Raw genomic sequence first — 26,283 nt, forward strand, 5'->3', positions numbered from 1 at the left:
AGATGAGTTTTGTATACAGGGTTTTCCATAATACGATTGGTACGTTCCGTATAATAAATTTTGTCAAAAAAATTCGCTAGAGGCCGTATTAAACTGAAATTATTACTTAAATTCTAGAAATTGATCGACCGGTTTCGTTATTGTGGGATCTCTTCAGAGCAGCGCACAAAGAGACAAAAAAAATGGCCGAAACAAGAAAAATATGAAAGGCGGAATACCTGGCATCATTAAAACCTTGATATAATCATAAATAAACAATTTAATTATTAAATGATGACTTTTTCTTTTAAATATAGATTAAATATTTTATCTCTGATAGCGAATGTAAACACGTAGATTTAGTAGACGTACATTATTATCAATTTATTATTTTCGTAATCGTGCAAAAGCAGTTGGTGACAAGTTTCTTCAAAGATTATGTCACTTTAAGTTGAAATATGTCATCGGTGTTAATAAGGGTGAGTTTCCTATAAACAGGAATATATTATAATGTAAGTTATGTACCATAGATCAACCGCGACGCTATACTGCGAGTGTTAGGTTTTTCCAACAACGTTGCCACACTTAGAAAATAGTATCGGAGTTAAGGAAATGGTTTAGAGATTTTTTTTTATATACAGTGTGACGTAGTTAGGCGTGGGTCATAGACTTCGCCATTTTAAAAAGATTTTCTGGTTTTTTTTACGAATTTTCCATTTTTCAAGATTTTGGATTTTTTAAGAAATGGATGAATTTCCTAAAATTTTCGAAAATCTCTCAGATCTCTTTAATTTTCCGAATAGTTTTCTGTATATAACGACTTTTTACGAATTTTTCAATTTTATTTTCCATATTTCAAAGATTTAAAAATTTTCCCCCGTATTTTCGTACGATTTTTTCAAATTTTCCTTAAATCATGGAATTTCTCTCTAAATTTTCCGCATATTTCACTTTTTACGAGTTTTTTCCAAACCGCTTTTAGATCTTTTGATTTTTCGAAATTTTCCATATTTGATAAATTTTTTCATTATTTTGAGGATTTTTCGCATTTTCTCCAAAAAAACCCCCCAATAAACAAACTTCGTACGATTTTTTCCAATTTTTCGAATTTTCCAAAAGTTTTTCCGCATATTTCACTTTTTACGAGTTTTATATATTTATTTTTCATTATTCAATGATTTTAATATATTTTCTTCGAATTTTCCAACATTTCCAAACCTCATTCAGATCTTTTGATTTTCCGAAATTTTCCATATTTGATAGATTTTTCATTATTTTTAGGATTTTTCGCATTTTCCCCAAAAAAAACCCCCCAATAAACAAACTTCGTACGATTTTTTCCAATTTTTCGAATTTTCCAAAAGTTTTTCCGCATATTTCACTTTTTACGAGTTTTATATATTTATTTTTCATTATTCAATGATTTTAATATATTTTCTTCGAATTTTCCAACATTTCCAAACCTCATTCAGATCTTTTGATTTTCCGAAATTTTCCATATTTGATAGATTTTTCATTATTTTTAGGATTTTTCGCATTTTCCCCCAAAAAACATCCCAATAAACAAACTTCGTACGATTTTTTCCAATTTTTCGAATTTTCCAAAAGTTTTTCCGCATATTTCACTTTTTACGAGTTTTATATATTTATTTTTCATTATTCAATGATTTTAATATATTTTCTTCGAATTTTCCAACATTTCCAAACCTCATTCAGATCTTTTGATTTTCCGAAATTTTCCATAATTGATAGATTTTTCATTATTTTTAGGATTTTTCGCATTTTCCCCAAAAAAACCCCCCAATAAACAAACTTCGTACGATTTTTTCCAATATTTCGAATTTTCCAAAAGTTTTTCCGCATATTTCACTTTTTACGAGTTTTATATATTTATTTTTCATTATTCAATGATTTTAATATATTTTCTTCGAATTTTGCAATATTTCCAAACCTCATTCAGATCTTTTGATTTTCCGAAATTTTCCATAATTGATAGATTTTTCATTATTTTTAGGATTTTTCGCATTTTCCCCCAAAAAACCCCCCAATAAACAAACTTCGTACGATTTTTTCCAATTTTTCGAATTTTCCAAAAGTTTTTCCGCATATTTCACTTTTTACGAGTTTTATATATTTATTTTTCATTATTCAATGATTTTAATATATTTTCTTCGAATTTTCCAACATTTCCAAACCTCATTCAGATCTTTTGATTTTCCGAAATTTTCCATAATTGATAGATTTTTCATTATTTTTAGGATTTTTCGCATTTTCCCCAAAAAAACCCCCCAATAAACAAACTTCGTACGATTTTTTCCAATTTTTCGAATTTTCCAAAAGTTTTTCCGCATATTTCACTTTTTACGAGTTTTATATATTTATTTTTCATTATTCAATGATTTTAATATATTTTCTTCCAATTTTCCAACATTTCCAAACCTCATTCAGATCTTTTGATTTTCCGAAATTTTCCATAATTGATAGATTTTTCATTATTTTGAGGATTTTTCGCATTTTCCCCAAAAAAACCCCCAATAAACAAACTTCGTACGATTTTTTCCAATTTTTCGAATTTTCCAAAAGTTTTTCCGCATATTTCACTTTTTACGAGTTTTATATATTTATTTTTCATTATTCAATGATTTTAATATATTTTCTTCGAATTTTCCAACATTTCCAAACCTCATTCGGATCTTTTGATTTTCCGAAATTTTCCATAATTGATAGATTTTTCATTATTTTTAGGATTTTTCGCATTTTCCCCAAAAAAACCCCCCAATAAACAAACTTCGTACGATTTTTTCCAATTTTTCGAATTTTCCAAAAGTTTTTCCGCATATTTCACTTTTTACGAGTTTTATATATTTATTTTTCATTATTCAATGATTTTAATATATTTTCTTCGAATTTTCCAACATTTCCAAACCTCATTCAGATCTTTTGATTTTCCGAAATTTTCCATATTTGATAGATTTTTCATTATTTTTAGGATTTTTCGCATTTTCCCCCAAAAAACATCCCAATAAACAAACTTCGTACGATTTTTTCCAATTTTTCGAATTTTCCAAAAGTTTTTCCGCATATTTCACTTTTTACGAGTTTTATATATTTATTTTTCATTATTCAATGATTTTAATATATTTTCTTCGAATTTTGCAATATTTCCAAACCTCATTCAGATCTTTTGATTTTCCGAAATTTTCCATAATTGATAGATTTTTCATTATTTTTAGGATTTTTCGCATTTTCCCCAAAAAAACCCCCCAATAAACAAACTTCGTACGATTTTTTCCAATTTTTCGAATTTTCCAAAAGTTTTTCCGCATATTTCACTTTTTACGAGTTTTATATATTTATTTTTCATTATTCAATGATTTTAATATATTTTCTTCGAATTTTGCAATATTTCCAAACCTCATTCAGATCTTTTGATTTTCCGAAATTTTCCATAATTGATAGATTTTTCATTATTTTTAGGATTTTTCGCATTTTCCCCAAAAAAAACCCCCCAATAAACAAACTTCGTACGATTTTTTCCAATTTTTCGAATTTTCCAAAAGTTTTTCCGCATATTTCACTTTTTACGAGTTTTATATATTTATTTTTCATTATTCAATGATTTTAATATATTTTCTTCGAATTTTGCAACATTTCCAAACCTCATTCGGATCTTTTGATTTTCCGAAATTTTCCATAATTGATAGATTTTTCATTATTTTTAGGATTTTTCGCATTTTCCCCAAAAAAACCCCCAATAAACAAACTTCGTACGATTTTTTCCAATTTTTCGAATTTTCCAAAAGTTTTTCCGCATATTTCACTTTTTACGAGTTTTATATATTTATTTTTCATTATTCAATGATTTTAATATATTTTCTTCGAATTTTCCAACATTTCCAAACCTCATTCGGATCTTTTGATTTTCCGAAATTTTCCATAATTGATAGATTTTTCATTATTTTGAGGATTTTTCGCATTTTCCCCAAAAAAACCCCCAATAAACAAACTTCGTACGATTTTTTCCAATTTTTCGAATTTTCCAAAAGTTTTTCCGCATATTTCACTTTTTACGAGTTTTATATATTTATTTTTCATTATTCAATGATTTTAATATATTTTCTTCGAATTTTCCAACATTTCCAAACCTCATTCAGATCTTTTGATTTTCCGAAATTTTCCATAATTGATAGATTTTTCATTATTTTTAGGATTTTTCGCATTTTCCCCAAAAAAACCCCCCAATAAACAAACTTCGTACGATTTTTTCCAATTTTTCGAATTTTCCAAAAGTTTTTCCGCATATTTCACTTTTTACGAGTTTTATATATTTATTTTTCATTATTCAATGATTTTAATATATTTTCTTCGAATTTTCCAACATTTCCAAACCTCATTCGGATCTTTTGATTTTCCGAAATTTTCCATAATTGATAGATTTTTCATTATTTTGAGGATTTTTCGCATTTTCCCCAAAAAAACCCCCCAATAAACAAACTTCGTACGATTTTTTCCAATTTTTCGAATTTTCCAAAAGTTTTTCCGCTTAAAATCTCAGTTTAATCGTAAATTGAATCAAAAGGTTAAAAAACGCCAACCTCGATCTCACAAACTGGCAACACAGCTTAGCAAACAAATAATTTAATGAATTGTTCACGCCTCAAATGTTATATCATTTTGTAAGAAATTTTATTAAATTGTAAACAACGTGGCAACGTCGCTTTAGTCATTGTTAGTAAAGCTGAAAGCTTTCATTTAAAAATTAAATCACTCAGGTCATAAAATTAAAAGGTCAATTACGTGAAAATATCAATTCAAACTAGTTATGTATTGAAAAATATAATAAAAATAAAGCAAAAAACGGCGTTTTTCTATGTTGTTTCGTGAAATAATAAATAAAAGAAACACTAAAAAAATTAATCAAAATAAAACTTTACTCGTAACAGTCTTTATAGTATTAGAAAATTTAAATTAGGCAACGTCGTTTTTATACACCGAAGTTAAAGAAATCTGTAGTAGACATTACAAAGTTCAACATATTAACAACAGATGGCCGAACGTTTCTAACGTAACACATAGTAATACATACCCGAGAAATAGACAGAGGCGTACTAGCAATTTTATAGAGGTTTCAGTATTAAGCAATAATTTTATATTTATTTTATAACGGTGACGAAAATTATTATTACTCAATTAATATAATTGGAATTATGTAATTTTACCACAACCTACACCAGTCTGATAAATTTTATCTCTCACAATATCGAAAGATAAATGTGGAACAACCAGTTTTATAATTAAAATGAATTATATGTTATACGACAAGTAATTATTATAATTAGTGAAATCAAGAGGCGTAAGAACACATTCTGTGTTATAGTAAACAGTATAATGTTGAGGTTAAGTCAAATACGAATTATTTTATGTTAAAACAGGTAAATTAATAAATAAATAAATTATTTAAGTTAACTCAAATTGTATTTCCACATTTTAGAACAATGTATATTGAATATTTTGTTATTTTATCAAATTTTCGTATTGTAATTGGGACAGGGACGTAGCAAGGGGGAAAACTACATTTTTTATATGAAAATCTTTGGCGGAAAACGGCGTCATTGATTTATTTATTATTTATTGACCCACTTTCGACAATCACATGTAATCGTTCGAAGAGGTATCATAAAATTGAGATAAATATAATATGGGTTATTAATTATTTTATTATCTCTGTAATTGCTTTAAAAGATTGTAGATTAGATAAAGATCTGTCAATAAAAGATTCAATTTTATAACCAAAGTAAATCATTTCAGTTTAAATGAATAAATAGTGTGGTATTTACATTAAGAAATTTGACCAAAGACAAAAAGAATTATATCAGGTGACGTTCAAACAAGGTTGCCAAGTTTTGTAAATAGTTTACAGATTTAGGGAATGTAATTCAAGTTATTAACATTTTTGACTTTAAATCGTCAATTATCTAAATTATTATTAAAATTTGAATGTTTAATTAAACAGGGGCGGCTTTAGAACCTTCACGAATATATAACGTTGCCAAACTTTGTAAATAATATACAGATTTAGGGAATGTAATTCAAATTATTAACATTTTTGACTTTAAATCGTCAATTATCTAAATTATTATTAAAATTTGAATGTTTAATTAAACAGGGGCGGCTTTAAAACCTTCACGAATATACAACGTTGCCAAGTTTTGTAAATAGTTCACAGATTTAGGGAATGTAATTCAAGTTATTAACATTTTTGACTTTAAATCGTCAATTATCTAAATTATTATTAAAATTTGAATGTTTAATTAAACAGGGGCGGCTTTAAAACCTTCACGAATATACAACGTTGCCAAGTTTTGTAAATAGTTCACAGATTTAGGGAATGTAATTCAAGTTATTAACATTTTTGACTTTAAATCGTCAACTATCTAAATTATCATTGAAATTTGAATGTTTAATTGAACAGGGGCGGCTTTAAAACCTTCACGAATATACAACGTTGCCAAGTTTTGTAAATAGTTCACAGATTTAGGGAATGTAATTCAAATTATTAACATTTTAGACTTTAAATCGTCAATTATCTAAATTATTATTAAAATTTGAATGTTTAATTAAACAGGGGCGGCTTTAAAACCTTCACGAATATACAACGTTGCCAAGTTTTGTAAATAGTTCACAGATTTAGGGAATGTAATTCAAATTATTAACATTTTTGACTTTAAATCGTCAATTATCTAAATTATCATTGAAATTTGAATGTTTAATTGAACAGGGGCGGCTTTAAAACCTTCACGAATATACAACGTTGCCAAGTTTTGTAAATAGTTTACAGATTTAGGGAATGTAATTCAAGTTATTAACATTTTTGACTTTAAATCGTCAACTATCTAAATTATCATTGAAATTTGAATGTTTAATTGAACAGGGGCGGCTTTAAAACCTTCACGAATATACAACGTTGCCAAACTTTGTAAATAATATACAGATTTAGGGAATGTAATTCAAGTTATTAACATTTTTGACTTTAAATCGTCAATTATCTAAATTATCATTGAAATTTGAATGTTTAATTAAACAGGGGCGGCTTTAAAACCTTCACGAATATACAACGTTGCCAAACTTTGTAAATAATATAGAGATTTAGGGAATGTAATTCAAGTTATAACATTTTTGACTTTAAATTATCAATTATCCAAATTATCATTGAAATTTGAATGTTTAATTGAACAGGGGCGGCTTTAAAACCTTTACGAATATACAACGTTGCCAAGTTTTGTAAATAGTATACAGATCTAGGGAATGTAATTCAAGTTATTAACATTTTAGACTTTAAATCGTCAATTATCCAAATTATCATTGAAATTTGAATGTTTAATTAAACAGGGGCGGCTTTAAAACCTTCACGAATATACAACGTTGCCAAACTTTGTAAATAATATACAGATTTAGGGAATGTAATTCAAGTTATTAACATTTTAGACTTTAAATCGTCAATTATCCAAATTATCATTGAAATTTGAATGTTTAATCAAACAGGGGCGGCTTTAAAACCTTCACGAATATACAACGTTGCCAAACTTTGTAAATAGTATACAGATTTAGGGAATGTGATTCAAGTTATTAACATTTTAGACTTTAAATCGTCAATTATCCAAATTATCATTGAAATTTGAATGTTTAATCAAACAGGGGCGGCTTTAAAACCTTCACGAATATACAACGTTGCCAAACTTTGTAAATAATATACAGATTTAGGGAATGTAATTCAAGTTATTAACATTTTAGACTTTAAATCGTCAATTATCCAAATTATCATTGAAATTTGAATGTTTAATCAAACAGGGGCGGCTTTAAAACCTTCACGAATATACAACGTTGCCAAACTTTGTAAATAGTATACAGATTTAGGGAATGTGATTCAAGTTATTAACATTTTAGACTTTAAATCGTCAATTATCCAAATTATCATTGAAATTTGAATGTTTAATTAAACAGGGGCGGCTTTAAAACCTTCACGAATATACAACGTTGCCAAACTTTGAAAATAATATACAGATTTAGGGAATGTAATTCAAGTTATTAACATTTTTGACTTTAAATCGTCAATTATCCAAATTATCATTGAAATTTGAATGTTTAATTGAACAGGGGCGGCTTTAAAATCTTCACGAATATACAACGTTGCCAAACTTTGTAAATAGTATACAGATTTAGGGAATGTAATTCAAGTTATAACATTTTAGACTTTAAATCGTCAATTATCCAAATTATCATTGAAATTTGAATGTTTAATTAAACAGGGGCGGCTTTAAAACCTTCACGAATATACAACGTTGCCAAACTTTGTAAATAATATACAGATTTAGGGAATGTAATTCAAGTTATTAACATTTTTGACTTTAAATCGTCAATTATCCAAATTATCATTGAAATTTGAATGTTTAATTGAACAGGGGCGGCTTTAAAACCTTCACGAATATACAACGTTGCCAAACTTTGTAAATAATATACAGATTTAGGGAATGTAATTCAAGTTATTAACATTTTAGACTTTAAATCGTCAATTATCCAAATTATCATTGAAATTTGAATGTTTAATTGAACAGGGGCGGCTTTAAAACCTTCACGAATATACAACGTTGCCAAACTTTGTAAATAGTATACAGATTTAGGGAATGTAATTCAAGTTATAACATTTTAGACTTTAAATCGTCAATTATCCAAATTATCATTGAAATTTGAATGTTTAATTAAACAGGGGCGGCTTTAAAATCTTCACGAATATACAACGTTGCCAAACTTTGTAAATAATATACAGATTTAGGGAATGTAATTCAAGTTATTAACATTTTTGACTTTAAATCGTCAATTATCCAAATTATCATTGAAATTTGAATGTTTAATTGAACAGGGGCGGCTTTAAAATCTTCACGAATATACAACGTTGCCAAACTTTGTAAATAGTATACAGATTTAGGGAATGTAATTCAAGTTATAACATTTTAGACTTTAAATCGTCAATTATCCAAATTATCATTGAAATTTGAATGTTTAATTGAACAGGGGCGGCTTTAAAATCTTCACGAATATACAACGTTGCCAAACTTTGTAAATAGTATACAGATTTAGGGAATGTAATTCAAGTTATAACATTTTAGACTTTAAATCGTCAATTATCCAAATTATCATTGAAATTTGAATGTTTAATTAAACAGGGGCGGCTTTAAAACCTTCACGAATATACAACGTTGCCAAACTTTGTAAATAATATACAGATTTAGGGAATGTAATTCAAGTTATTAACATTTTTGACTTTAAATCGTCAATTATCCAAATTATCATTGAAATTTGAATGTTTAATTGAACAGGGGCGGCTTTAAAACCTTCACGAATATACAACGTTGCCAAACTTTGTAAATAGTTCACAGATTTAGGGAATGTAATTCAAGTTATAACATTTTAGACTTTAAATCGTCAATTATCCAAATTATCATTGAAATTTGAATGTTTAATTGAACAGGGGCGGCTTTAAAACCTTCACGAATATACAACGTTGCCAAACTTTGTAAATAATATACAGATTTATGGAATGTAATTCAAGTTATTAACATTTTAGACTTTAAATCGTCAATTATCCAAATTATCATTGAAATTTGAATGTTTAATTGAACAGGGGCGGCTTTAAAACCTTCACGAATATATAATTTCGTAACTATTTATTAAAATATCTCCAAAATCATGTATATTTTATAAGTTTTAGGTTAAAATATTTTTCAGGATCAAATAATATAAAATAAGTTCAAAAAGGACGCGAAAAAAAAAAAAATGGAAATAACTCAAGAAAAGTATTATCCCAATCCCAGGGAGAAAGCGAATCAGTTTTCCGTCTTATTTTTCGGGTAAATAAAAATTTTTAATACAATCGACACTCAACACCCCCTCAAAACTATCTGGATTTCAGGTTCGCTTACGAAATGTTCAAAAAAGGCTACAAAAAAACATTAGAAGTAGAAGATTTATATAATCCTCTCAATATCGATAGAAGTAAATTGCTCGGAGACGTCTTACAGAAGTAAGAAATTTCATAATTTATTTATACAGTGCCCCAATAAAAAAAAATATATTTTGTAAACTGTAAACCAAGGAATCGAGTTGTTTTCTCGTCCAGATCCTTCTATAATGAATTAAGATCGAAATTCGTAGCAGGCGCTGCTCTGATGTACGTCTAGAGCGGCGTTGCCAAGTTGTGAATCCCCAATCACGTTCGTTTTGTGTGTAGAGTTTCGTTCAAACTGGATTCGACGTTGTTATAGGAATTGGGATGTGCAAATAGAAAAATCGAAAAATACGAATTCGAAACCGAGTTTATTGAAAGCTCTAGTCGCAACGTTTTGGTTGGAATACTTCAAACTAGCAATAATGGCGGCCGTAACGGATCTTTGCTTGAAAACGGTACAACCTCAAATTTTGGGTATGCTATTGGCATATTTCAAGCCAGAATCCGAAGTAACGAGATCAGAAGCTTCCATGTACGCCGGGATCATAGTTCTGATCAATATTTGTAATTTTTCCATTGGAGGTAGATATATGTTGGAGGCTTTCCATAGCGGTATGAGGATACGAGCTGCTTGTTGTGCCCTTATGTATAGAAAGGTATTTTTCGCGAAAAAAATCACGAAAATTCGAGAAAAAAAATTCGTCCATTATCGTTTTAGGCGTTGAAATTGAGTAAAACGGCTTTAGGTGATACTGCTTCGGGGAAAATCGTGAACCTTCTATCTAACGACGTTAGTAGATTTGATGTCGTGTCGTTATTTATAAATCAAATGTGGATAGCGCCACTGGGATCTCTAATTATAATGGGGCTTTTGTACAAAGAGACTGGATATGCTGGGGTCGTTGGAATTTTTGCCGTTTTCATCGTAGTTTCCATACAAAGTAAGTAATTACAACAAAAAAATACATTCATACATTTATTTCATAATAATTAACTGAAAAAACGAAAAAAAACTAATCAAATTAACCAACGATTTAATTTAATTAAGTTATATTGAGATTTACCGACAATGACGAAGACGTGACAACCGCGCAATAAACGAGACATCGCTACTAGAACATTTTTTATTAATACTTGACGTTTACTAGCTTTTTAAAAATAAATTTAATCATTATAATGAAAATACAGTTATAAAAAATTATATTAACAATTAATTACAGTATGCAATAATTTTAATTTACTAAGAAATGGCTTTTAATTATTTGCATCATATCAAGCTACCGAAATGTACTAATTATATAAAAAAAATAGTACTTGGATATTATATATTATACTTATAGATATAAAAATGTCTCTATTAATCAATAAAACATAAGTTTTGGGTATTTTATGATCCTGAAATGCATAAATTTCGATGCAAAGTCTTAAAAAATTTGAGGTTATATATAAATTTACAACTTACCCGTAATATGGAAAGTTTTACTTGCAATTACTCATTATAATATTAAAAAAAAAGCACATTTTATAATTACGATACACTTTAACACTAAATATAAACACTATAATTGCTTATATAACTAAAAAAACACTAATAAACAAAATAAAATCACGAAACAACTGTAATGACATGTATATAAAATGGCGCGCAGCTAACTTTAATTGTTGACTGCTATCCTACAGCGTTGCCACGTAGAGTAGCATAATTTTATTATTGAAAACATGTAAATTAATAATATTAATTTCAAGTGATTTTATGCACTTCATTTTTATGTTTAAATAATATTATATGCCTCTTGATTATTATTATTATTTTTATTACTTTCCCATTTTCTATATAGTTATATATATACTTCAATTTTAAAACAGTTTTCAAATAGTTTCTAGAAATAAAGCACGTTCTGACAATAGCGCACGATAGTAGGTGGCGTGTGTTTGAACTTATCGCCAGTGATGCCAGCTTGAACGTTTTTAACCTACATTTTAAAAAATTATTTGTACAAATGAATTTTGTTAGGGGAAAAATTTTTTAAAAAACACTATTAAAAATGCATTTCAATTTAATTCTATAAATAATATGTATCTTTGATTACCTATAATGTTGGATTCTTTTCCTTTTAATGTTTCCACTAAAAAAACGTATCACGTTTAAAGTTATATTATTTAGTGGTTCAAACTATCGACAACACTGTTTATATTCCTACGCGTATCGTTTTAGGTTATACCGGGAAATTATCGGCAAGATACAGAAAACAAACTGCGTTAAAAACTGACGAAAGAGTGAGGTTAATGGACGAAATAATATCCGGAATACAAGTGATCAAAATGTACGCTTGGGAAAATCCTTTTAGAAAAATTATTCGTTTTGCGAGAAAAGCCGAAATTAAATACGTCACAAAATCCTCATACGTCCGGGCATTATTCATGGCTTTTAATTTATTTACAACTAGATTTTCATTATTCGTAACTCTAATGACAATCGCGTTGTCAGAAGGAGAAATTACGGTCGCAAAGGTAAGATAAAGATAGCAAATAGTCGCGGTCACGAAACGTCAATCTGCTAAAGATACTAAATAGCCGCGGTCACGAAATACTAATCAGCTGGAACGTTGCCAATTTTAAAGGAAAATAAATGAAATATTTTCTATTACAAATTAAAGTGTATATTAATTTATAAGATTTTATTTACATTCAATTCGATAGAAATGGTGTGATTTTTGCGAACATTTACGAGGGGTGTATAAAAAATACTACTATTAAATACAGAAAAAGTAATATCTTATTCTAAAAATAAACAACAAGCATAACAAAACATTGTTTCGGCAACATTGTCTGCGTAATTTAATGTCAAATTAAGACCGTGGCTTTCTAAGACCTATAGCGGCGTTGTAATGTGTTTTGATTTATCAGGAAAAATTCGTATTTTTAGGTATTGGTAATATTTTATTTCAATTTACTTTCTAAGTCGATGTCGATTATGTTTACGAGGGATATATCAGAAATACTACTACTAAATACAGGAAAAATATATTTTTTTTCTAATAATAAAATTTTAGTTTCGGATCTACTTTCGTTACTGTCATTTCGGCAACATTGTCCTCGTAATTTAATTTCAAATTATGACCGTGGCTGTCTAAGACCTATAGCGGCGTTGTAATGTGTTTTGGTTTATCAGAAAAAATTCGTATTTTTAGGTATTCGTAATAATATTTTATTCAGGATACTTTCTATGTCTATGTCGATTATTTTTACGAGGGGTATATCAGAAATACTACTACTAAATATAGAAAAAATATATTTTTATTCTAATAATAAAACTTTAGTTTCGGATCTACTTTCTTTACTGTCATTTCGGCAACATTGTCCTCGTAATTTAATTTCAAATTATGACCGTGGCTGTCTAAGACCTATAGCGGCGTTGTAATGTGTTTTGGTTTATCAGGAAAAATTCGTATTTTTAGGTATTCGTAATAATATTTTATTCAGGATACTTTCAAAGTCGATGTTGATTATTTTTACGAGGGGTATATCAGAAATACTACTACTAAATATAGAAAAAATATATTTTTATTCTAATAATAAAACTTTAGTTTCGGATCTACTTTCGTTAATGTCATTTCCGCAACATTGTCCGCGTAATTTAATGTCAAATTGTGACCGTGGCTGTCTAAGACCTATAACGGCGTTGTAATGTGTTTTGGTTTATCAGCAAAAGTTCGTATTTTTAGGTATTCGTATATTTTATTCAGGATAGTTTCTATGTCTATGTCGATTATGCTTACGAGGGATATATCAGAACTACTACTACTAAATACAGGAAAAATATATTTTTTTTCTAATAATAAAATTTTAGTTTCGGATCTACTTTCGTTAATGTCATTTCGGCAACATTGTCCGCGTAATTTAATGTCAAATTATGACCGTGGCTGTCTAAGACCTATAGCGGCGTTGTAATGTGTTTTGGTTTATCAGGAAAAATTCGTATTTTTAGGTATTCGTAATAATATTTTATTCAGGATACTTTCTATGTCTATGTCGATTATTTTTACGAGGGGTATATCAGAAATACTATTACTAAGTACAGAAAAAATAATATATTTTTATTCTAATAATAAAATTTTAGTTATGGATTTATTTTCGTTAATGTCATTTCGGCAACATTGTCCGCGTAATCTGTAAATTATGACCGTGGCTGTTTATGATCTGTAGCGTCGTTGTCACGTTTTGGAGAAATTCGTATTTTTAGGTATTCGTGGTAATGTCTTATTTCAATTTACTTTCTATGTCGATGTCGACTATGTTTACGAGGGGTATATCAGAAATGGCCGAAGTTTTCGTAGCAATAAAAAGAATAAGAGATTTTCTTTTAAACGAAGAATTCGATCAAAGGAAAATACAAACTTACACGAACGGAAATATAAAGAGCGTCGACGATTTTACCGAAATGATAATTTTGAAAAATCTAACAGTAAAATGGAACCTCAGCTACAGCGACAACGCTCTCGAAAATATCAGTTTGAACGTGTCCGATGGGCAATTGGTGGGTATCATAGGACCTGTCGGTAGCGGCAAGAGCTCATTATTACAAACCATTTTAGGTAAGTTCTCTTATGGGGTAATCGATAGGGGTTGATTGGAAATTTTCAGGAGAACTCGACGTCACCAATGGAGATATGAAAATAAACGGACAAATATCTTATGCCTCGCAAGAACCTTGGGTATTCGCCGCCACCATACGACAAAATATCATTTTCGGCGAGGAATTCGATAAAAAACGTTACCATGACGTCATCCAAGCCTGCGCTTTAGAAAGAGATTTGGAACAATTCGTTAACGGCGATCAAACAATTGTGGGTCAGTAAAATTAAACACCCTGTATATATATATACACATATATCGATCTTTACGAAACTAATACAAAGTGATCCATTAATAAAAATTATCGAAAATATTATTTTCAATTTTTTGTGAACTACTTGTAGTTTCACCCCGTATAAAAAAAAACGAATTTCGAGTATTTTTTTCGTGAAAATATCGATTCTTGTAGTGATATTTGAATTAATATAAACAAAATACTGATTTTGAAAATCTTTTAAAAAAAAAAGTTACACTTATATTTGGCGACGGATAAACTGATTTATGTTATAGAATTTGATGTTTTTTTATGTACAGGTGACAGAGGTGCTTCTTTAAGCGGCGGTCAAAAAGCTAGAATAAATTTGGCGAGAGCAGTATACAGGGATGCCGATATTTATCTATTGGACGATCCTTTATCGGCTGTGGATATCCACATTTCCAAACATTTGTACGAAAAATGCATCAACGGATATTTAGCGAACAGAACGAAAATTCTAGTCACACATCAAGTACATTATTTGAAAGATGCAGATCACATCGTTATTTTAAATAACGTAAATATTAATATTATTATATAAATGAGTTTGCGTAGTGGGATTGTGGCGAAATTAAACACCGAAGTGTACTAATTTTGATATATTTCGAGTTTTCGATTACTTATGTATTTACCGATTGGGAATTAATTAGTTGAGAATAGAGGCGTTTCGAATTTCGTGGATTCTTTAAAAAAACATTCGAATTGAATATTCCTTTTTGAATTTGATGGTTTTTAATAGAATATACGTTGCAATTGTTAACTAATTAATACCCAAATCATATTGGTTAGGTGTTGGTGTTTTATTTTGCCACAATCCCACTAAGAAAACTTTCATAATCTAGGTGGCAAAGATTTCGTTTCAATTCGATTTATAAAATTTTTATTTATTTATATACAGGGTCGTATTGAAGATGAAGGTACGTTTAATTTGTTTTTTTTTTCATACAAGGGGATCTAAAATCTTGTACTAAAATTTTATTTACAAAATTCATATTTTGGAAATGGTTAAGCAATAATATGATCAAAATAATAAATTTATCATATGAAGATTTATAGCCAGTCCGGCCCTACCATTTGTTTACATTCTCTCAAGTTCGAATCAGGTCTGGACTCACAACATAGTCAGAATAAAAATATTAAGTACATTATGAAAATTGAAAAGTACGTAATTAATACAAAAGGGTTTTTCATACAAGGTGATCTAGAATATTGTACTAAAACATTATTTACAAAATTCATATTTTGGAAATAGTAATAAGATAATAAAATAATGAAAATAATAAATTCATCGTATGAGGATTCCGAGGCAGTCCGGCCCTAGTTTTTGTTTATATTCACCCAAGTTCGAATCAGGTCTGGACTCACAACATAGTCAGAATAAAAATATTAAGTACATTATGAAAATTGAAAAGTACGTAATTAATACAAAAGGGTTTTTCATACAAGGTGATCTAGAATCTTGTACTAAAATTTTATTTACAAAATTCAGATTTTGGAATAAGTAATAAGACAATAAAATAATGAAAATAATAAATTCATCGTATGAGGATTCCGAGGCAGTCCGGCCCTAGTTTTTGTTTATATTCACCCAAGTTCGAATCAGGTCTGGACTCACAACATAGTCAGAATAAAAATATTAAGTACATTATGAAAATTGAAAAGTACGTAATTAATACAAAAGGGTTTTTCATACAAGGTGATCTAGAATATTGTACTAAAACATTATTTACAAAATTCATATTTTGGAAATAGTAATAAGATAATAAAATAATGAAAATAATAAATTCATCGTATGAGGATTCCGAGGCAGTCCGGCCCTAGTTTTTGTTTATATTCACCCAAGTTCGAATCAGGTCTGGACTCACAACATAGTCAGAATAAAAATATTAAGTACATTATGAAAATTGAAAAGTACGTAATTAATACAAAAGGATTTTTTATACAAGGTGATCTAGAATCTTGTACTAAAATTTTATTTACAAAATTCAGATTTTGGAATAAGTAATAAGACAATAAAATAATGAAAATAATAAATTTATCGTATGAGGATTCCGAGGCAGTCCGGCCCTAGTTTTTGTTTATATTCACCCAAGTTCGAAACAGGTCTGGACTCACCACATAGTCAGAATAAAAATATTAAGTACATTATGAAAATTGAAAAGTACGTAATTAATACAAAAGGGTTTTTCATACAAGGTGATCTAGAATATTGTACTAAAACATTATTTACAAAATTCATATTTTGGAAATAGTAATAAGATAATAAAATAATGAAAATAATAAATTCATCGTATGAGGATTCCGAGGCAGTCCGGCCCTAGTTTTTGTTTATATTCACCCAAGTTCGAATCAGGTCTGGACTCACAACATAGTCAGAATAAAAATATTAAGTACATTATGAAAATTGAAAAGTACGTAATTAATACAAAAGGATTTTTTATACAAGGTGATCTAGAATCTTGTACTAAAATTTTATTTACAAAATTCAGATTTTGGAATAAGTAATAAGACAATAAAATAATGAAAATAATAAATTTATCGTATGAGGATTCCGAGGCAGTCCGGCCCTAGTTTTTGTTTATATTCACCCAAGTTCGAAACAGGTCTGGACTCACCACATAGTCAGAATAAAAATATTAAGTGCATTATGAAAATTGAAAAATACGTAATTAATACAAAAGGATTTTTTATACAAGGTGATCTAGAATCTTGTACTAAAATTTTATTTACAAAATTCAGATTTTGGAATAAGTAATAAGACAATAAAATAATGAAAATAATAAATTCATCGTATGAGGATTCCGAGGCAGTCCGGCCCTAGTTTTTGTTTATATTCACCCAAGTTCGAAACAGGTCTGGACTCACCACATAGTCAGAATAAAAATATTAAGTGCATTATGAAAATTGAAAAATACGTAATTAATACAAAAGGATTTTTTATACAAGGTGATCTAGAATCTTGTACTAAAATTTTATTTACAAAATTCAGATTTTGGAATAAGTAATAAGACAATAAAATAATGAAAATAATAAATTCATCGTATGAGGATTCCGAGGCAGTCCGGCCCTACTTTTTGTTTATATTCACCCAAGTTCGAAACAGGTCTGGACTCACCACATAGTCAGAATAAAAATATTAAGTACATTATGAAAATTGAAAACTACGTAATTAATACAAAAGGGTTTTTCATACAAGGTGATCTAGAATCTTGTACTGAAATTTTATTAACAAAATTCATATTTTGGAAATGGTAATAAGACACTAAAATAATCAAAATAATAAATTCTGCCACAATCTCACTTCGAAAACTCTCATAATCTAGATGGCAAAGATTCCGTTTTAATTCGATTTATAAAATGTTTATTTATTTATATACAGGGCCGTATTGAAGACGAAGGTACATTCAATCTGTTAGCTGCTAGTGACAACGTTTACGCTAAATTATTAACAGCCGAACCTGAAAATACCGAACAGCCAAAAAAAATGGAAAACGTGAAATTTTCGAGGCAGCTATCGCAACGGGTGAGTAAAATTGTTGTTTTCAAATTCGTCTCAGCGGAAAAACGTTTTTCATTTTTCTTCAAGAGTCGTAAAGATTCGATGGCTAGTTTATCCAGCGCTATGAGTATAGCTGATACTCTACCGGATTTAGAAGAAATTCACGACGATAACGACAAAGAAAAAGAATTCAACGTGAAGGATCTCCAAGAAGAATCTTCCAAAGGGAAAGTTCACGGTTCATTGTTATTCAAATATATGTTAGCCGGATCTAACATAATCGCAGTTATTTTGGTCATCCTTTTATATTTAGGTGAATATTGTATCGAAAAAATCGTTTCTGCGAGTGAATAAATTAATTTTTCAGGGGCCCAATTGTCTGCGAGTAGTGTCGACTACTGGGTGAGTTATTGGGTTAACGTCGAAGAAGCTAGAGCTGTTAATAACACCGTCACGTCGTTTTATTTAATACCTGCAATTGATTTAACCACCAGGAATTGTCTTTACATATACGCTACTTTTTTGACCGCCCTGTTTATTGTAGCTATGACCCGATCTATATTTTTTTATAAATTGGCCATGTTGAGCTCAGAAAAGTTGCATTACGTTATTTTTAATAACGTCGTTGAGGCTACGATGCGTTTTTTCGATACGAATCCGGGCGGCAGAATTTTGAACAGGTTTTCGAAAGATTTGGGCGCCATCGACGAAATGCTACCGAAAGCTATTTTGGATTCTACACAGGTGAGGTTTTTATTTGATATATTATGTAAGAATCGTAACGGAAGTCGTCGATTAGAAAATAGATGTTTTTTTTGAAAAAAATTCTTTGAACATTTAACCTCCAAATCTCATAAATTGATTCGGTGCTTAGGAATATCCCGTTCTCCATTTAAATTTAAATGAAAATAAAAAAATTGTTCTTAATATCTCGTAGAAAATAAAATTTTTTACCAAAAAAAGTTTTTTTCTCATATTTTAATCTGGGCTAGTGCGGCCCTACTTTTTGTTTACATTCACTCAAGTTTGAAACAGGTCTGGACTCACCACATAGTCAGAATAGAAATATTAAGTGTATTATGAAAATTGAAAACTATGTAATAATTCATAAGGGTTTTTCATACAGGGTGATCTAGAATATTGTACTGAAATTTTATTTGCAAAATTCATATTTTGGAAATGATAATATAAAAATAAGATAATCGAAATGATAAATTTATCGTATGAAGCTTCCCAGTCAGTCCAGCCCTGCTTTCTGTTTACATTCACTCTAGTTAGAGTCAGGTCTGGACTTAACACACAGTCAGAATAAAAATATTAAGTACATTATGAAAATTGAAAACTATGTAATAATTCATAAGGGTTTTTTATACAAGGTGATATAGAATATTGTACTGAAATTTTATTTGCAAAATTCATATTTTGGAAATGATAAGAAAAAAATAAGATAATCGAAATGATAAATTTATCGTATGAAGCTTCCCAGTCAGTCCAGCCCTGCTTTCTGTTTACATTCACTCTAGTTAGAGTCAGGTCTGGACTTAACACACAGTCAGAATAAAAATATTAAGTACATTATCAAAATTGAAAACTATGTAATAATTCATAAGGGTTTTTTATACAAGGTGATCTAGAATATTGTACTGAAATTTTATTTGCAAAATTCATATTTTGGAAATGATAATATAAAAATAAGATAATCAAAATGATAAATTTATCGTATGAAGCTTCCCAGCCGGTCCAGCCCTGCTTTCTGTTTACATTCACTCTAGTTAGAGTCAGGTCTGGACTCAACACACAGTCAGAATAAAAATATTAAGTACATTATGAAAATTGAAAACTATGTAATAATTCATAAGGGTTTTTCATACAGGGTGATCTAGAATATTGTACTGAAATTTTATTTGCAAAATTCATATTTTGGAAATGATAATATAAAAATAAGATAATCAAAATGATAAATTTATCGTATGAAGCTTCCGAGCCGGTCCAGCCCTGCTTTCTGTTTACATTCACTCTAGTTAGAGTCAGGTCTGGACTTAACACACAGTCAGAATAAAAATATTAAGTACATTATGAAAATTGAAAACTATGTAATAATTCATAAGGGTTTTTTATACAAGGTGATATAGAATATTGTACTGAAATTTTATTTGCAAAATTCATATTTTGGAAATGATAAGAAAAAAATAAGATAATCGAAATGATAAATTTATCGTATGAAGCTTCCCAGTCAGTCCAGCCCTGCTTTCTGTTTACATTCACTCTAGTTAGAGTCAGGTCTGGACTCAACACACAGTCAGAATAAAAATATTATGTACATTATCAAAATTGAAAACTATGTAATAATTCATAAGGGTTTTTTATACAAGGTGATCTAGAATATTGTACTGAAATTTTATTTGCAAAATTCATATTTTGGAAATGATAATATAAAAATAAGATAATCAAAATGATAAATTTATCGTATGAAGCTTCCCAGCCGGTCCAGCCCTGCTTTCTGTTTACATTCACTCTAGTTAGAGTCAGGTCTGGACTCAACACACAGTCAGAATAAAAATATTAAGTACATTATGAAAATTGAAAACTATGTAATAATTCATAAGGGTTTTTCATACAGGGTGATCTAGAATATTGTACTGAAATTTTATTTGCAAAATTCATATTTTGGAAATGATAATATAAAAATAAGATAATCAAAATGATAAATTTATCGTATGAAGCTTCCGAGCCGGTCCAGCCCTGCTTTCTGTTTACATTCACTCTAGTTAGAGTCAGGTCTGGACTCAACACACAGTCAGAATAAAAATATTAAGTACATTATCAAAATTGAAAACTATGTAATAATTCATAAGGGTTTTTTTATACAAGGTGATATAGAATATTGTACTGAAATTTTATTTGCAAAATTCATATTTTGGAAATGATAATATAAAAATAAGATAATCAAAATGATAAATTTATCGTATGAAGCTTCCCAGACGGTCCAGCCCTGCTTTCTGTTTACATTCACTCTAGTTAGAGTCAGGTCTGGACTCAACACACAGTCAGAATAAAAATATTAAGTACATTATCAAAATTGAGAACTATGTAATAATTCATAAGGGTTTTTTATACAAGGTGATCTAAAATATTGTACTGAAATTTTATTTGCAAAATTCATATTTTTGAAATGATAAGAAAAAAATAAGATAATCGAAATGATAAATTTATCGTATGAAGCTTCCCAGTCAGTCCAGCCCTGCTTTCTGTTTACATTCACTCTAGTTAGAGTCAGGTCTGGACTCAACACACAGTCAGAATAAAAATATTAAGTACATTATGAAAATTGAAAACTATGTAATAATTCATAAGGGTTTTTCATACAGGGTGATCTAGAATATTGTACTGAAATTTTATTTGCAAAATTCATATTTTGGAAATGATAATATAAAAATAAGATAATCAAAATGATAAATTTATCGTATGAAGCTTCCGAGCCGGTCCAGCCCTGCTTTCTGTTTACATTCACTCTAGTTAGAGTCAGGTCTGGACTCAACACACAGTCAGAATAAAAATATTAAGTACATTATGAAAATTGAAAACTATGTAATAATTCATAAGGGTTTTTTTATACAAGGTGATATAGAATATTGTACTGAAATTTTATTTGCAAAATTCATATTTTGGAAATGATAATATAAAAATAAGATAATCAAAATGATAAATTTATCGTATGAAGCTTCCGAGCCGGTCCAGCCCTGCTTTCTGTTTACATTCACTCTAGTTAGAGTCAGGTCTGGACTCAACACACAGTCAGAATAAAAATATTAAGTACATTATCAAAATTGAAAACTATGTAATAATTCATAAGGGTTTTTTTATACAAGGTGATATAGAATATTGTACTGAAATTTTATTTGCAAAATTCATATTTTGGAAATGATAATATAAAAATAAGATAATCAAAATGATAAATTTATCGTATGAAGCTTCCGAGCCGGTCCAGCCCTGCTTTCTGTTTACATTCACTCTAGTTAGAGTCAGGTCTGGACTCAACACACAGTCAGAATAAAAATATTAAGTACATTATGAAAATTGAAAACTATGTAATAATTCATAAGGGTTTTTCATACAGGGTGATCTAGAATATTGTACTGAAATTTTATTTGCAAAATTCATATTTTGGAAATGATAATATAAAAATAAGATAATCAAAATGATAAATTTATCGTATGAAGCTTCCGAGCCGGTCCAGCCCTGCTTTCTGTTTACATTCACTCTAGTTAGAGTCAGGTCTGGACTCAACACACAGTCAGAATAAAAATATTAAGTACATTATCAAAATTGAAAACTATGTAATAATTCATAAGGGTTTTTTTATACAAGGTGATATAGAATATTGTACTGAAATTTTATTTGCAAAATTCATATTTTGGAAATGATAATATAAAAATAAAATAATCAAAATGATAAATTTATCGTATGAAGCTTCCCAGACGGTCCAGCCCTGCTTTCTGTTTACATTCACTCTAGTTAGAGTCAGGTCTGGATTTAACACACAGTCAGAATAAAAATATTAAGTACATTATCAAAATTGAAAACTATGTAATAATTCATAAGGGTTTTTTATACAAGGTGATATAGAATATTGTACTGAAATTTTATTTGCAAAATTCATATTTTCGAAATGATAAGAAAAAAATAAGATAATCAAAATGGTAAATTTATCGTATGAAGCTTCCCAGTCAGTCCAGCCCTGCTTTCTGTTTACATTCACTCAAGTTCGAAACAGGTTTGGACTCACAACATTTATCAAAATTGAAACTAGTGTTTGATGATACTATATTAATTGATAAGGGTATTTTATACAAGGTGATATAGAATCTTGTACTATTATTTTATCCACAAAATTCATAATTTAGGAATAAAACACTAAGATAATGAAAATATCGACTTTGTAATAATTTTTTCAAGCTATAAATTAGTTTTTATTTATTTTCAGATCCTACTATCAATGTTTGGTTCACTACTATTGATTGTCGTGGTAAATCCTTACTTTTTAATCCTAATATTCTTTTTATCTATAATTTTTGGTTTCATGAGACGCGTATATCTAAAATCCTCTAAGAACATAAAGAGATTAGAAGGAATAAGTAAGTAGTACCTCGATAACCATAATTTAGTACTACAAATAGATGGTTTTAGTGCGAAGTCCTGTGTTTACTCATTTAAAAGCAACCATAGAAGGTTTAACAACAATCAGAGCATTTAGAGCCCAAGCAATCCTCACCGAAGAATTCGACCATCACCAAGACTACCATTCGAGCGCTTACTACATGTTTATAGTAGCTAGTACCGCATTTGGATTCTACTTAGACATGTTCTGTGCTGCTTTCTTAGCATTATTAACATTCAGCTTCTTATTTTTCGGAGAAATTCTGAACATGACAGGTGGAGAAGTCGGTTTAGCCATAACTCAAGCCACCGCATTAACTGGATTTTTGCAATGGGGCATGCGACAATCCGCCGAAGTAGCCAATCAATTGATGAGCGTCGAAAGGGTATTGGAATACAAGAATTTACAAAAAGAAACAGACCCCGTCAATCCGAAAAAACCTTCTAAAGAGTGGCCGCAGCACGGGGAAATTATCTTTAAAAACATGAGTTTGAGATACTTCGAAAACGGGCCGTTGGTATTAAAGCATCTGAATTTAACCATAAAACCGAATGAAAAGGTAATTAACATAGAAAAAGCAACAAAACTTTTCGATATTATCGTAATTACTTGTATTTCGTATTGTTTTAACTTTAAAAATAATTCAATACATATATTAATTTCTATTAACGGCATGGCTTGTGAAAAAATGGCGGTAAACGATACAGAATTACAACTTACCGGTAACAAGACATTTTGGTTTAAATAATCCAATTTTTGGTACATGTAACAGTAAACAGTCACATTATTAAATTATATAACACTCACGAAATCGGATAAAGCACAATATCCACTTAAATTACCGAATAATCACTTATAAACGAAATCACAAAATAAACGTTCTACCATAATGGCAGTTGAACGCGAACTGAACATGTCACGACGAAATGGCGCGATTATCGATTGTATTGGATGCGATCCTACAGTGTTGTCACGTAGAGAAAAATAAATCTATTATTATAAACTAAATAATAAAATGAATAAATAAAACTAAATAATAAAATGAATAAATAAAACTAAATAATAAAATAACTTATTTTTGCATGTTTCAAAGAGTGATATACTTTATTATAAAATTTAACAGCAGTTTTAACAATCAAAGCACGTGCTGACAACATCGTAGATGACGTATAGTTTTATTGGTTTGAGTAATGGAATTATTTTTCTAATATAACATTAAGAAACACGTTTTTAAGTTATGATACACTCACCAATTTCGTAAAAGTACAGTAAATATTCGAATAATAACTTATAAAGCAATAAATGATCAACTGAAATGTCATCTACACGAAGTGGCGCCATTACCTTACAGCAATCCTACAGCGTTGTCACGTTGAGCATAATATTTTTAAAAACACGTATATCAATGTTAATTACGAGAGAAATTATTTGATATGAGTAAATGAATTTTATATTTTAGTAAAATGAGAGTGTCTTTTGACTATTATATTGTTAGAAATCATATTATATTGCATGTATTACTTTTACGTACTCGAATTTGTTATATAATTGTCAGTATATTTTCGTACCAAAACGAATTTTGACAACAGTGTATAAACGGTGTTGCATACTTAATTTCAGTATTTAATATAAATGAATGTATTTAAGGTTGGCGTTGTCGGTCGAACAGGAGCCGGAAAATCTTCTTTAATCCAAGCCCTATTTAGACTAGCCCCTATCGAAGGTATCATAAAAATAGATGACGTTAATACGCAGGATATAACCTTGCAAAATTTGCGTTTAAAAATTTCCATCATCCCTCAAGATCCCGTACTATTTTCCGGTACTTTACGTTACAATTTAGATCCATTCGATGAATATACAGACGAAGTCCTCTACAAAGCCATCGAAGACGTCGAATTAAAAGATCCCGCCAACGTAATCAATAGATTGGAGAATAGGGTTATGGATAGAGGAGCGAATTATAGCGTTGGACAAAGACAACTGATATGTCTAGCTAGAGCTATAATAAAAAATAATAAAGTTTTGATGCTAGACGAAGCTACAGCTAACGTAGACCCGCAGTAAGTTGGAAATCACGATATTTTTTTCTATCCTTTTCTTTCGTATCTCTTTCTCGTAAACGCTAGATATCGACAGTCATAAAAACAAACATTGTTGCCATATTTTTTTCTATATCGTGTTTTTCGTTGAAAAACGATTTTTTTTTGCAGAACCGATGCTTTAATTCAAAAAACTATACGTAAAAAATTTGTTAACTGCACCGTTATAACCGTGGCTCATAGATTGAACACCATCATGGATTCCGATAAAGTATTGGTGATGGATTCTGGTAATATCGCTGAGTTCGATCATCCTCATCTTCTTCTGCAGAACAAAAACGGCGTTTTTTACAATATGGTGATTGAAACTGGTAGAGCAACATCGGAACAACTTAAAAAAATCGCAGCTGACAGCTATCAAAAAGTTTACGCCCTCCCAGAGTGAAATAAATGAAATTTATAATCGTTTTTATATGGACACTGTGTATATATCGAGTGATATTTTTAATGTATATTATTTTTTATCAGGATATTGGAAAAATGTGTAATTTCAACTGAATAAACTCTTAATTAACAATTAGTGACTATTATTAGTAAAAATTTAAGGTTAGGTTACGAAATAAAAATAAGAAATCAATAAAAATTATTTATTTTAACAAAAAAATATTTAAAACGTCTATTATTAAAAAAACGAACGTATTCAAGGTTGAA

The 26,283-nt window shown here is 29.1% G+C and overlaps 1 protein-coding gene across 5 annotated transcripts; it reads left to right on the plus strand.

Moving 5' to 3' along the window:
- Positions 1 to 360: 360 nt before the first annotated feature.
- Positions 361 to 26,149, plus strand: LOC130444421 (ATP-binding cassette sub-family C member 4-like). Of its 5 annotated transcripts, none has more exons than XM_056779541.1 (16): positions 361 to 458; positions 9,740 to 9,884; positions 9,947 to 10,057; positions 10,299 to 10,638; positions 10,701 to 10,923; positions 12,198 to 12,493; positions 14,226 to 14,577; positions 14,627 to 14,833; positions 15,152 to 15,390; positions 18,253 to 18,396; positions 18,460 to 18,685; positions 18,740 to 19,116; positions 23,357 to 23,507; positions 23,560 to 24,089; positions 25,178 to 25,593; positions 25,744 to 26,149. In XM_056779541.1, the coding sequence occupies exons 2-16, from the start codon at positions 9,811 to 9,813 to the stop codon at positions 26,015 to 26,017; spliced, it is 3,960 nt and encodes a 1,319-aa protein (XP_056635519.1). In that variant the 5' UTR covers positions 361 to 458; positions 9,740 to 9,810; the 3' UTR covers positions 26,018 to 26,149. The 5 variants fall into 5 exon arrangements, with proteins under 5 accessions (XP_056635519.1, XP_056635521.1, XP_056635523.1 ...); XM_056779543.1 differs by having other exon boundaries at positions 366 to 458; positions 9,763 to 9,884; XM_056779545.1 differs by having other exon boundaries at positions 369 to 458; positions 9,746 to 9,884.
- The last annotated feature ends 134 nt before the right edge of the window (positions 26,150 to 26,283 follow it).

The sequence above is a fragment of the Diorhabda sublineata genome, chromosome 5 (genome assembly GCF_026230105.1).
Source record: "Diorhabda sublineata isolate icDioSubl1.1 chromosome 5, icDioSubl1.1, whole genome shotgun sequence".
NCBI lineage: Eukaryota > Metazoa > Arthropoda > Insecta > Coleoptera > Chrysomelidae > Diorhabda > Diorhabda sublineata.